This window comes from Rhinatrema bivittatum, chromosome 8 (assembly GCF_901001135.1).
Source record: "Rhinatrema bivittatum chromosome 8, aRhiBiv1.1, whole genome shotgun sequence".
Lineage (NCBI taxonomy): Eukaryota > Metazoa > Chordata > Amphibia > Gymnophiona > Rhinatrematidae > Rhinatrema > Rhinatrema bivittatum.
In genome coordinates, this window is record NC_042622.1 from 227,406,705 (window position 1) to 227,420,077 (window position 13,373).

Here is a 13,373-nt window from a genome sequence, read left to right on the forward strand (position 1 = left end):
TGCAAAAGTAGCATTGTGAGACTCGGAGGTGAAGGGGAGGAATAAGTAGAGGCTGATAAGGAAAAAGCAAAACTGCCTAACAAATGTTTATGTTTGATGTTCACTGTGGAAGGGCCAGGAACAGGACCACGCAAAACGAACACAAATAAGATTGGAAGTGAGGTAAACCTCAATTGATTTTCAGAACAGTGTGTTCTTGAGGAGCTAATTAAACTTAAAGTAGAAAAGGTGATGGGGCTGGATGTGATACATCTGAGGGTGCTAAGGAACTTGGAAATGTCCTGGCAGCTCTGCTGGCTGACCTTTTCAATGTTTCTTTGAAGTTGGAAGTAGTTCCTGAGTGGTTCCTATCAATAAAAGTGGAAGTGAGGAGGAGGAGGCTGGGAACCACAGGCTGGTTAGTCTGACCTCTGTGGTGAGGAAATTAATGGAATTGCTGCTAAAACAGAGGATAGCACGGTTTTTGGAATCCAAGGGGTTGCAATATCCGAGGCAGCAGGGTTTACCAGAGGTAAAACTTGTCAGATGAATCTGATCGATTTCTTTGGTTGGGTGACGAGAGTTGGATCAAGAAAGCATGCTAGATGTAGTGTATTTGGATTTCAGCAAGGCCTTTGGCACAGTTCACATAGGAGACATAAATACATTGAATACCCTTATAAATAAATTGAATGGGCCTAGAGTGATTGACTGGGTTAGAAGCAGGCTAAGTGGGAGGTGACAAAGGGTAGTGATAAATGCAGTTTTCTCTAACGAGGGGGGTGTTACTAGTTGTGGCTCAGGGTTTGGTCCTTGGACCGGTTCTTTTCATCATTTTTGTGAACGATGTAGCAGAAGAATTGTCGGGAAAGGTTTGTCTTTTTACCATTGATATCAAAATCTGCAAAAGGGTAGACAGCCAGGAAGGTGTCAAAAACTTGAGGAGGGAAGCTCGAGGAATGGCCTAGGCTCTGGCAGCTAATAAAATGCAGAACAATACATTTGGACTGCAAAAACCCAAGGAAGAGCTACAGTATTGGAGGTGAAATTCTTCTAAGCACCAAGGAAGAGCAGGATCTGGGGGTGATTGTATCTGATGATCTTAAGGTGGCCAAATTGGTGGATAAAGTGAGGGTAAAAGTCCAAAAGATGCTTGGCTGCGTAGAGAGAGGAATGGTCAGCAGTAAAAGGGAGGTGAATTTGCTCCTGTATAGGTCTCTGGTAGGACCTCACTTGGAATCCTGTGTACAATTCTGGAGCCTGCACCTTCAAAAGGATATAAACAGGATGGAGTGGGTCCAGAGGGTGGCTACTAAAATGGTCAGAGGTCTTCATTCTAAAGCATATGGGGATAGTCTTAAAAATCTAAACATGTACACCCTAGAGGAAAAGTGAGATAGGGGAGATAGAAATATTCAAATATCTCAAAGGTTTCCATGCAAGGGAGCTGAGCCTTTTTCAATGGAAAGGAGGCTCTAAAACGAGGGGTCTTGAGATGAGGTTGAAAGGGGGTAGACTCAGAAGTAGTTTTAGGAAATATTTCTTTACAGAGAGGGTGGTGGATGTGTGGAACAGCCTCCCAGTGGAGGTGGTGGAGACAAAAACAGTGTCTGACGTCAAGGAAACATGGGATAAATACAGGGGATCTCTGAGGGAGTGATAGGAATTATAAAGCTAAATTAATTGGGTGGATGGGCAGACTAGATGAGTCATATGGTCTTTTTCCGCCATCATCGTTGTATGATAAACTTCTATCATGTCCCCCTCAGCCATCTCTTTTCCAAGCCTGCGTAGTCTTTCATCATAGGAGAGATGTTTCATCAGCTTTATCATTTTGTTCACCCTCCTATGCACCTTTTCAAGTTCGGTTACGTCTTTCTTGAGATGGGGTGACCAGAACTTCACACAATACTCAAGGTGCGGTTGCACCATGGCTCGGACAGAAACAATATCATATTTTCTGTTTTATTCTCCATTCCTTATTGGATCGTTCCTAACATTCTATGTGACCGCCGCCAGTCACTGAGCCAAAGATTTCAATGTTCAATAGAAACGTTCATTTTTCTTTTGAAATGCTTAGATCTCTGCTCCTTGACAGGCGGAGCGGAGCCCCAGAGGAGGTGAGGAGCAATGCCAACCTGACGTAGATCCGCTGCCCTGAGCAGATTGGAGGGTCAGGGGCTGAGCTCGTGAACTTGCAGCTTCGTTTTCTCAATTATTTACTTGCAAAGGAGAGAAAATTATTTAGATTTTGAAAAAAGGGTCGCAACCAAAACTTCTTTTTTTGGGAGAATACGAGATTCCTCCTTGTGTGCTTTCATTGATCACCCAGGGTAGCACACGTGATAGAGACTAGAATGGGACCCATATCCATGGGCACCGGAATCCCCTTTTTGATTTAGGGAGGGTGGGGCAACCAAGCTCCACTCATTTATAATAGCAAAACCATATTAATAAATAGGAATGCATATTTCAGAAGAGCCAACGAACAGAACATCCAATAATTTAAAACTCACCTAACTTTTAATATCTCCCCAAATCCAATAAAATATTTCAAAACAGCAGTCACATCAAATAACACCCCAAAATTAAAAACTAATAAAGATTACAAATCTCCCGCTCTCCATACCGAGGACCTTTTGATGGCCAGTCACCCCGAGAAATGCAGGGAATGGGGGAAGAGTGGCCACACAAAGTTTATCCTCTCTCTCTCACTCACACTTGCACATGTTCAGATATTCCTTACATGTTCTCACACATACACACAGGCATGTAAGAAGGAACCCTCTCACACACACATAAGTGTGCGCACTCAGCAAGGCTCTCTCACACACACACACACACACACACACACTCGCAGGCAGGCATTCTCCGGGCCTCGTTTTCAGCTGCAGCGGCAGCCTGGACAGGCTCTATGGTGGCCCAGCCGGACCTATTTTTTGGAGGATGGTGGTCTCGCCACGTGGGCTGCTTCCTTTTTCTCAGCTGTTGGCGCCCGATGACATCATTCCGGTGCCATCAGCCGACGAGGAGGAAGTGGCCCGAGGCACTGAAAGGCCGCAGTCCTCCAGAAGCAGCGAAGGTAAGTGAGGGGATTGTGGCAGCACCGAGGGGGGAGAAGGACATAGTGTGCCATCCCAACTTTTGGTGGAAACTGGGGGCGGGGGTCATGATCCCGGTGGCTCCTCCTGTTCCCACGCCTATGCCCATACACACAGAAACTGAAAACCATATTCTATGGATGAAAATAAACGTGGTGTCTTGTTTGAGCGATGGTGTTTTCTGTCTCTTTTAAAAACTAGCTTATATCGGTACAAACATCCTTCGGAAGAAGAACTTTGTGCCCTGGCTGGGAAACAGAAGCCGAAGGCCAAGAAGGAGAGGTGAGAGTGCCTTCTGCGCAGTCTGCTCCTTGGAGGGGATTGGGGGAATCCTGTTGCGACACTGAAGCTGCTTCTCTTTGCCGCCTTTGCTTGCTTGCCAGGAGGCTGAATGGCGTGGCAGAGGACAAGCCGCTGTCTGTTCCAAAGGACATCGACCTCCACCTAGAGACAAAGCCCATCACTACCATGGATGCTCTCGGTAAGTCATATCAGAAAGCATAGGCTGATCCATTCCTGGTTTCACCTCCAGTACATCCATGGACTTCTATATATAGTAATATTGTAGATGGTGGCAGATAAGGACCATCCAGTCTGCACAATTATTCCTTTCTACGCTGCGAGAATATGTCCCAGCTACTAGCGACAGTAGCTTGGATGCTTATGGGATGTCGCCTCTTATAGGAAAATTGGTTCTTACCTGCTAATTTTTGTTCCTGGAATACCACAGATCAGTGCAGACAAGTGGGTTTATGCATTCCTAGCACCAGATGGAGGCAGAGAACAAAACCTTAAGGCACTGCTACATAACAGAGTGCCACCTACAGTCCCTCAGTATTGACCTGTACCCAAGCTAAGATGAAGACAAACTGAAAAGCTACCTTAACTCCCTCCTCTAAATGAGCAGGTGAATAAATGTAGAGCCCTTCAATAAGAGCCCTTATGTCCATATCAGGGATCGAAACCCCTGAAAGTTAAACAATAATGACAAGACTTCAGTCTTCTCTGTTACACATAGCAGAGATATCAGTCTTTCAATAGGGCGGGGCTCTGGACTGATCTGTGGTATTCCAGGAATGAAAATTAGCAGGTAAGAGCCAATTTTCCTTTCCTGTTCATACCCCAGATCAGTACAGACAAGAGGGATGTACCCAAGCCACCCTAAACCGGGCAGGAATCTTAACGACCAATTCGCAATGCACGACCCCCAAACCATCTCATCGGGCACCCGAACATCTATTCTGTTATGTCTAATGAAAGTGTGAAGTGACGACCAAGTTGCCACACGACAGATCTCATGCGGAGAAACCAACTGACGCTCTGCCCAGAAAACTGCCAACGCTCTGGCCCCTACAGGAAGCGCCCTTCCCTTTCAAATATAATCTGAAATTAGGGCCTCTTTCAGCCGCCACGCAATCGTAACTTTCAAAGCCTTGTACCCCTTTCTTTGCTCCACTGAACACAAAAAGATGATCAGACTTTTGAAATCCATTGGTAACCTTCAGACACCAAAGTAAACGCAGACAGACATCCAACACACGTAACTCTCTGGGTCTGCCGCATTCAGATGCCGGAATGCAGTAAGTTCAACTGACTGACTCAGAATGGCAAAAATGACGGAAACGTCTGCCAAGAAACCCCATTCACTGAGATTTGAAGAAAGGGGTCTCTACATGACAAAGCCTGAAGTTCCGAAATTCACCTGGCTGAACAGATGGCCACTAGAAACACCACATTCAGAGAAAGATCCTGCAGGGATGTCCCCCATAACAGCTCAAAAGATGAACTACAAAGAGGCTTAAGCACCAAGAGGGGTAACCCAACTTAAAGGAGGTCGTAAACGCTTAGTGCCCATCAATAAAAACCACATCCGTATGGACCGCCAAAGAAACTCCATCCACCTTACCTTGGCAAAAACAGCTCAAGACTGCCATCTGAATATGAAGAGAGTTATATGCCAACCCCTTCACAAGCCCTTTCTGCAGATAGACCCAATATTGAGGACCAACATCTGCATCCGGTCAAACTGTTCCTCATCACACCAGACCTCACACGCCTTTCACACTCTGACGTAAGCCCAGGAAGTGAACGGTCGTCTGACCTGAAGTAAGGCAGTAATAACTGCTTCTCAGTACCCCTTCAATCGTAACCACCTCCTATCAAAGGTCAGGCCTCGAGACAAAAAAGTGATCCATCTGATCTGAAAAGACGAGACCTTGAAGGATCAGCTATTGAAAACGACCTAACTTTAGAGGACCGCCGACAGCGAAATTCACCAAGTCTGCAAACTAGTGTCAATGCGGTCTCTCTGGCACCACTAATATATAACCGAACTCTCATCAACCACAGAAGAGCTAACACTTTTGATGCCTTCCGAGCTGCAATGTTGACTCCTCTCCTTGGCCTTCTTCCTTGTCACCATGAGATCCCACTGAGGAACTCTCCACCTGGCCTGAATTAGCTCCATTGCTTCGGGCAATAATTCCCATTTTCCCAGGTCCAATTGCTGCCAGCTGAGATAGTCCACTTGCCCATTGTCCTCCTTGGCTAGAGTACGTTTCTGCTCAAGCAAACAGCCGCTGAGCCCACTGTTGCTGCATTGCCTGACAAAACTCAAACTGCGCGAATGATAGGCCATAATGCTTGTATGGATGACCACTGACCCTGAGCCATCTGTCATTCCTCATTTCTCAGCCGAGTTCGCTCGCTTGCTGCAACCAATCGGGTGACAGTTTAATCCCACGCTGCCTCAGCAGCCGCCCCACAAGCTTCTCCTCCTGAGGCACATTTTAGGCGCGTACACTTCTCCGCAGGCCTTGCATTATGTGCACACCTGCCGAGGCACACTTTAGTCACGTACACCTGTCTCCACGGGCCTTGTAGCCCTTGCCGCGTCCCACGGCCCCTGCCGTAATGCACCTTCCACCAAGGCACATACTCTCCTCCCCGCCGGCTTTGTAGCGTTTGCCATGTCCCGAGGCTGCCGCCATTATGCACACAGCTGCCTGAGGCACGCTTTAGGCACGTATACCTCTCTCCACTGGCCTTGCAGCACTTGCCGAGTCCCACAGCCGCCTCCGTTATGCGTATGCTTTGCGCTCGTCCGAGACAAATGTGCCTTGCGCTCGACAGGAAGCTGCTTACCAGTGGGCCTTGACGGCTCGCTCTCCTTCTCCACCCCAGCTGTTTCACCACCAGCCAGTCAGCATCTGTGAAAATATCCCCCCGGAAAAAAGAAAGGGAATACTTTCCTGCTGGCGATTCAGACGCCGGAGGGCCAGTGGGAGCAGTCCAAGGGCAAGGAGGGAGCCCGAACCACTGTCTTTCGGTCCCCTCAATGACCTCCAGGGAACGGAGGGAGCCCGAACCACCGGCTTTCGGTCCCCTCAATGACCTCCAGGGGACGGAGGGAGCCCGAACCACCGGCTTTCGGTCCCCTCAATGACCAGGGGACGGAGGGAGCCCGAACCACCGGCTTTCGGTCCCCTCAATGACCTCCAGGGGACGGAGGGAGCCCGAACCACTGGCTTTCAGTCCCCTCAATGACTTCCCCTGCTTGCCGTGCTCCACCTGAGGGGGTGGCCCACGAAGCCGCCTAACACCTCAGGGAGCCCACACGAGAATCCTGTCCGCTCTCTTTTTTTATTTTAATCTCATTTCATCTCTACCAGCTGCTTTAGACAGAGGGACTGCAGGTGGCACTCCAGCTTATGTAGCAGTTTCAGAAAAATGTTTGTTCGCTGCCTCCTTCTGCTGGTAGGGATGCAGTACCCACTTGTCTGGACTGATTTGGGGTATGAACAGACGCCAAGTCAGTTGGTTTGATTCCTCATTGGTTTTCTACTATCCTGGATACTCGAGCATACAAGATTTCATCCTTAATTCAACATCCACCCCACCTTACCCCATGTCCCACCACCAATCTTTGTAATAATCTAAACTGCTATCAAGCCTCTAGTGAGGCTGTTGCCCAAGCACCTGGCCTCCTCGGTCCCTGTGGCCTTGCTGGACGGTATTCGGCCACCCATTGGTGCCATCTGGGTACTTATAGTTCCTGTGGCTTAAACTATTACTACTACTGCTACTTAATACTTTTTATAATACTCCTCGACATAGCGTGTTACAAAAACTTATAAGGTCCCTTCTCAGTAGAGCTTACAGTCTAAGCAAGACAAACACACAGGGCAAAAGAGACTTGGCCCTTATAAAGAATTTCTGCTTGCTCATGCCTTTAATGGGTAGATTTGCGAAGTAAAGATGTGTGTTATTTAATAACAGTTGTATCAGCAATTTGGTTACAATTCTTTCTTGAGTTTCATCATGATGTTGATTATTACAGATATGATTTATTATTATTATTGAATTGTTTTTGTTATTTATATTTTGATATTTAGTTTCTGTGAAACTATGTTCGTTATGATTTGATTTTATGTATGTATGTATGTACATCGCCTAGGCCTTTTTGTGTTAGGCGTTTAATAAATTTTATTAAATGAAATGAATGCTGTGGAGCTGAATGGTCCTCTTGTGACGGGGCGAGAGCTGTTAGATGCTGGAGTGTTGATATCCCTGGACTTAAACTCGTCCGTCCTTTGGCTGAACAAAACTGAAACTGGGAAACATTCCCCCTGAAACCTGCCCTGCCCTCTGTGATTTCCAGTGCTGCGTTACTTCCTGGAGTACCAGTGGTTTGTGGATTTTGCGCTGTACGCCGCTGCCGTCTACCTGCTCACAGAGGGTTATTACTGCCTCGCTGACCCGCAGAAGGAAGTGAATATCGGCGTCCTCTGGTGCCTGCTCAGTGTCTTCTTCTCAATGTATCCTTTGCCTTGTGGCCTGGGGGGTGTGTGCTCGCAGCAGCCTGACCTTAGGTCACCTGTATAATTTCAGGCCTTTTTGGGGCTTGTGCAGCAATTTAAGCCGTTTTTTTTGTTTATTTCTGTGTTCTGAACAAGCTTGAGCTATGATTTTACTAGTGGGGGAGGGGTCACTGCTTTGAGGGGCTCACAGTAAAAGAACGGTTGATGGTGCTCTTCAGTGGGGCTTTCAGGATATCCCCTCGGTACGAGTCGCAGTCGCTGCCAGTGCTCCCAGTGCTAACGGTGGCTTAACCTCTTTGGCTTTGAGAACTCCCAACTGAAGGCCCCTCAGCCCTTCTCAGACCACCGAGCGCTGCCACATCCCCCCCCCCCCCCCCATGTCAGTGATGCTGGCTTGATCCTTGCTTTGGTGTTGCCCCCGTCGCATGGAAGCGTAGTCTTGCCTTCCCTCAGGAAAATCGGAACCACGACTCCCTACATGCAGTGGGGGTAAAACCAGGCCCGGATCCAGCCGATCCTGGTTGACTCGGGTGAGGTGGCGCCCCTGCCGCCTGAGCTCCTATGGCTGAATTCGCAGAATAATGGCAGGCTGGCTGACAAGTTGTAAACTTGTCTAATGAGGACACCCTGCCGAGAAATGAGGGGGAGGGCGAGGGACTTTGTGAAGTGCATGAGCACTGCAAAGGGCTGCAGCCGCTCTTACTGCCCAGCCAGAGGACATTTTTACAAGCTCTGAAAAACAAAAGAGAGTGAGAGCCAGGAGCTGGGCTGGCTTGTTTTTAAGGCTGCAACGGCCTCGTGTGAGCATTTGCGCTTTATCTGATTTGAGGGGCGCTGGCAGGCGATCACGACCCCAGCGAGTGTTGAGCGAGCCTCGATCCCTGAATGGGCTCCCAGAAAGCAAGGAGACCCGGAGCAGTAGCCACGGCAGGAAGCTCCGCTCCAAGATAAGCTGTCTCTGGGGCCTCTCGGGTTTCCCACCTTCTCGGCTTCCCCCAACCTCTCCTGGAGACACCCCCCCCCCCCCCAGCCACTTGCATTTTTGGGGGTATCCGCAATGAATATGCACGAGATAAATCCGGATATCCCGGCTCTCCAGCCTCTGCAGATTTTATCTCCTGCAGATTCATTGCGGATATCCTGAAAAAGCCGACTTGGCTGTGGGGGTCCGCAGGGGGGACAGGTCGGGGAGAGCCCTGGACCTCTCTCTCTAAGCCGGTTTGCGTTCTGAATGGTAAAACGTTCTCTTCGGGTGCTGGGAGTGAGCCCCCTGCGAGTTTAAAGGCTACGGGCCTGCTAGGACTGGCTGCTTTGTGCCCCCCCCCCCCCTGCAGTTACCTGCTGTGAAGTTACACAAGCAAGCTGGGCTTTATTTGGGGGTCCCCAGGGCAGGCTGTTCACGCATGGGCCTGTGGCTCTGCGTTCGCTGGTATTGCGGGCAGGGCCCAGGACTAGCTCGGCCTGCCTTGAGAATAAAGGAGCCCACTGGCATGTCCCCCCCCCCCCCCCCGACGTGTAGAAACTAATGCCTGGACCCGGGGAGGGTTTCTGGTGTGACCCTTGACCCCGCACCGCCTCAGAAAGGTTCTCTTCACCATGATGCGCCACTACTTTCGCTCGGAGGAAGGCGGGGAGCGCTCGGTCTGCCTCGCCTTTGCCCTCTTCTTCCTGCTGGTTGCCATGATGGCGCTGATCGTGCGGGAGGAGTACCTGGAGTTCGGCCTGCAGTCCGGTCAGTGGCACTGCGGCTGCTGCTCCGGCAGAGCCGCGGCGACGTCTGGGGCTGTGTGTGTGTGTGTGTGTGTGTGGGGTTACGGATAGCGGAGATCGTCCCGGGTCACCTGACATTAGAACGCTGGCCTTCCGTTCGCCTCCGTGCGGCGGGATATGAGCCGCCGTGCCACCTATTTTATGGATGTTATGCCGGCCCTGGATTCCTGTCGTCCCTTCTCCCGGTGCTGTCTGCCCGTGGGAAGGGCAGGGCCACAGGCAATAAATGAGGGCAGAAAAGATTGCACCCTTGAGGATCTTCCACTTTGGTTAAACCTCGGAAGCCAGGAGCTGCCCCTGCCAGAGCTCGGCTCCCTGGGCAGCTCTGAATATTTTTCGCCTCCAAAAAGACATTTTTTTTTTTATAACCTCCCAAAAGCAAGAAGCTGGAAGTAATTCTCTTCAGCATTCTTTTTTATTTGTTTTTTAAAAAAAAAAGAGTCTGCTTTTTTATTCCAAAAATGAGAATTGTTTCCAAATGGAATTTTCTGATTTCCCAAACTCAGAATTGGTCCTGAATCGCTGCTTGTGAATTACTTTTATTTTTGGGTCCACGCCTTTGATGATCTTGGATAGCTGGTAAAAGTGGTCTTACTACAGACCTTTGAGGCAAAACACCACACATGGGCCGTGAAAAGCAGTTTCTTTTACCATGAGTGCTTAGTAACCGCATAACCTTTACATGTAAAATTTGGCCAGCGTTTCAGTACTCAGACTCTTATCTCGTGCTCGCTGTCTGAGCCCTCCAATCCTAGAGGTGACCAGGATCTGTATCCCTGTCCCCAGCCTCTCTCGCCCTATCCTGCGGTGAACCTCCGCCTACATCCCTGTGTCCTCTTGCTGTTTCTTTTTGCCTCTGCAGGGTTTGCAAATCTTCATGAGAACCTGGAAGCCTTCCTGAAGCAGCAGGGCTACGATTGGTTGTAAGTTCCTGGTGGACTGGATTGTACCATTTTTCAGTGCATGTGGGGTCTTTGGGGGTGTGCTGCCCTGAGGTGGCTGTACCTGAGCTACGCACGCTGAGTCGAAGCTCAGTTAATACCATTGGCTCAAACTGAAGCCAGGGTGCTTTTTGTAGGGTGGGAAGAGGAAGGAACGGGCCCCAGAGAATTGTGGGGAATAAGGTGGTCTGCAGTGATTTTTGGGCCACTGTGGAGGGTTTAGCAGTATTCAGGGTATGTGATGTGCTTGTCTTGCTTGGCTAAATCTATTGTACGTTTCTATCCCCACAGAATCCCCATCAGCAAACTGACCATTAAGCTCAGCCTGGTGGCATTTTGTTCTTTCATTGGTGCGTGTTTGACGTTTCCTGGGCTGCGACTGGCTCAGACTCACCTGGATGCTCTGAAGATGGCAGCTGATAGGCCCATGCTTCAGTAGGTGCACTTTTTCTGTGACCTGGTAGCTCTGCCTCTCTCCTATTACTTCCAGCTCAGTCAGAACCAGGGCTGGGATTCTGCTGCCATGAACTTTAATTTGCATGGATTTTCCTCCTGTTTATAGTTCCTATTCTGGTGATTGCAGTGATTAGTCCTGGGCCTGGAGCCGTGTACCAGTGCTCTTTCCTGAAGTCATGCGGTCTGATTCTGGCCACTAGGTGTCACCCTTCAGGAATGTCCACAGTTCCTGCCAGCTCCTGCCCCTTTGCCTCCAGCTAACCTGGAGAAAGACCTGATTTGGGGCTTGCCCAGAACAGACTTCCTGTGATCTCTCAGCTGATCTGTAAAAGCTCAGATGATTATTTTTGGCAATGTGGCAGTTTTATAACATTGATAACCATTTTTGGGTAAAATGGTTCCTCCGAGCCCCTGCCAAAGGATGGGCTTTTCCCTCAACCCTCTTTGCGTCATCGTACATGGAGACTGCCTGTTTTCTAAATACAAGGCTTGGTTTGAGGATGCTCAGAATTCTGAGCAGCTCTAAGTTCTGAGTCTGTGGGATGGCAGAGACTTGAAGGGAGAATGCATTTGCTGACTTTCGGGCCAATACAGTAAAAGTCGCGGGCGAGCGCACAGGTCACTCTCCTGTGCACGCGATTTAGTATTGGTCCGCATGCAAATGAGGGCCCGCGTTAAAAAGAGGCACTAGGGACACTAGCACGTCCCTAGCGCCTCTTTTTGGACAGGAGCGGCAGCTGTCAGCGAATTTGACAGCCGACGCTCAATTTTGCCGGCATCAGTTCTCAAACCCGCTGACAGCCACAGGTTCAGAAACCGGACGCCGGCAAAATTGAGCGTCCGGTTTTCAAGCTGTGGGACGATTTTAAATTTATTTTTTTTTAATTTTTAACTTTTGGGACCTCTGACTTAATATCGCCATGATATTAAGTCGGAGGGTGTACAGAAAAGCAGTTTTTACTGCTTTTCTGTGCACTTTCCCGGTGCTGGCAGAAATTAACGCCTACCTTTGGGTAGGCACTAATTTCTGAAAGTAAAATGTGCGGCTTGGCTGCACATTTTACTTACTGAATCGCATGGGAATACCTAATAGCGCCCGCAACATGCCATTTGCATGTTGCGGGCGCTATTAGTTTCGGGGAGGTTGGACGTACGTTTTCGACGCGCTGTTACCCCTTACTGAATAAGGGGTAAAGCTAGCACGTCGAAAACGCGCATCCAAACGCCGGAGCGCACTGTACTGTATGGGCCTGTTAATGCGTAACCTGACTTCTCTGTGACCCTCAGAATCCTGCTGCATGCCAGCTTCCTGCCCCCTGTCATTGTGGTGTTGCTGTGGATAAAACCAATCTCGAGGGATTTCATGCTCCAGGCACCTCTGGGCAAGCAGTCTGTTCAGCTGTGAGTACTGAGGTTCTGTGTAGCTGGGAGTGTCGGGCGGTGCTGTGGCTACTTTACCTGAGGAAAGTACTTTAGTAGCCCTGAAGGCCAAATAAAGTTGCACTTTTACACTTCTGCTCTGCGAGCTTTCTTTTAATAAAGGAATATGGACAGAAGGTTGTAGATTCATTGAGTTAGAATTTTGTCAAACCCTTATCTTCCTCTTCAGCCAGCCAGACCGGTCCATATACCATCCAGCAGATGGAGACTAACAGGTTTGCTATTATAGGCTCCCATGCTGACCTCAGCTTGCCAGTATCCTCTGTCTCCAACAGATGGCAAGGAAAGCATCCTGTGCTGTATCGAGACCGGGTGAAGATGAATGGATTGGAAGTCTCTGAACAGCCTCCTTCGGCTGAGTTATGTCTGGGAGGAAAGTTTTGGACTCCTTCCCCTAGTTGAGCTGCTCCTGGGGTAAAAGTCCTGCACTCCCTCCCTCCCTCCCTCCGTTGACTTTAGCCTTTTCGACCAGGAGGCTTTCTGTTTGACATGGGATTTTATTTCCAGCTAGGGCTGTGAAATTTCCATTCTCCTCCCCTTTATTTCTCCCCCTGCTCACTTTCCATGGCCTCTCCTCCATTAAGATAAAAAGAAAAAGGAAGCAAGTGGAAATAGCAGTTGTCTTCTTTCTGTGCTCGTTTCTCTCCTCCTATTTCCTTTGCTTGTCTTTCTGCCAGGATATTAAAGTTAAAAAAATAAATAAATAAAAACGAAGAAGAAATAGAGAAGCAGAAGGGCACTACTGAGCAGCTGCTGTGGCTCGAGCAAGAGAGCGGGTATTTGCCGGTGCTTGGTTTTCTTGGGGGGACAGACTGTGGCAGACATGAGAGGCAGCTATGGCTGCTCCAGCGGAGCATGGGGGACAC

General features: G+C 49.1%; 1 protein-coding gene across 4 annotated transcripts in view; it reads left to right on the plus strand.

Annotated features, from left to right (window-relative positions):
• TMEM161A (transmembrane protein 161A) overlaps nucleotides 1-13,373 on the plus strand; it is a 51,129-nt gene that overhangs the window by 18,890 nt on the left and 18,866 nt on the right. For all 4 annotated transcript variants that reach the window (XM_029613846.1, XM_029613849.1, XM_029613848.1 and 1 more), the window contains exons 3-9: nucleotides 3,282-3,362; nucleotides 3,464-3,561; nucleotides 7,741-7,897; nucleotides 9,481-9,632; nucleotides 10,533-10,593; nucleotides 10,903-11,046; nucleotides 12,355-12,468. In XM_029613846.1, coding sequence (XP_029469706.1) covers nucleotides 3,282-3,362; nucleotides 3,464-3,561; nucleotides 7,741-7,897; nucleotides 9,481-9,632; nucleotides 10,533-10,593; nucleotides 10,903-11,046; nucleotides 12,355-12,468 — 807 coding nt within the window. The remainder of the gene's footprint in view (nucleotides 1-3,281; nucleotides 3,363-3,463; nucleotides 3,562-7,740; nucleotides 7,898-9,480; nucleotides 9,633-10,532; nucleotides 10,594-10,902; nucleotides 11,047-12,354; nucleotides 12,469-13,373) is intronic.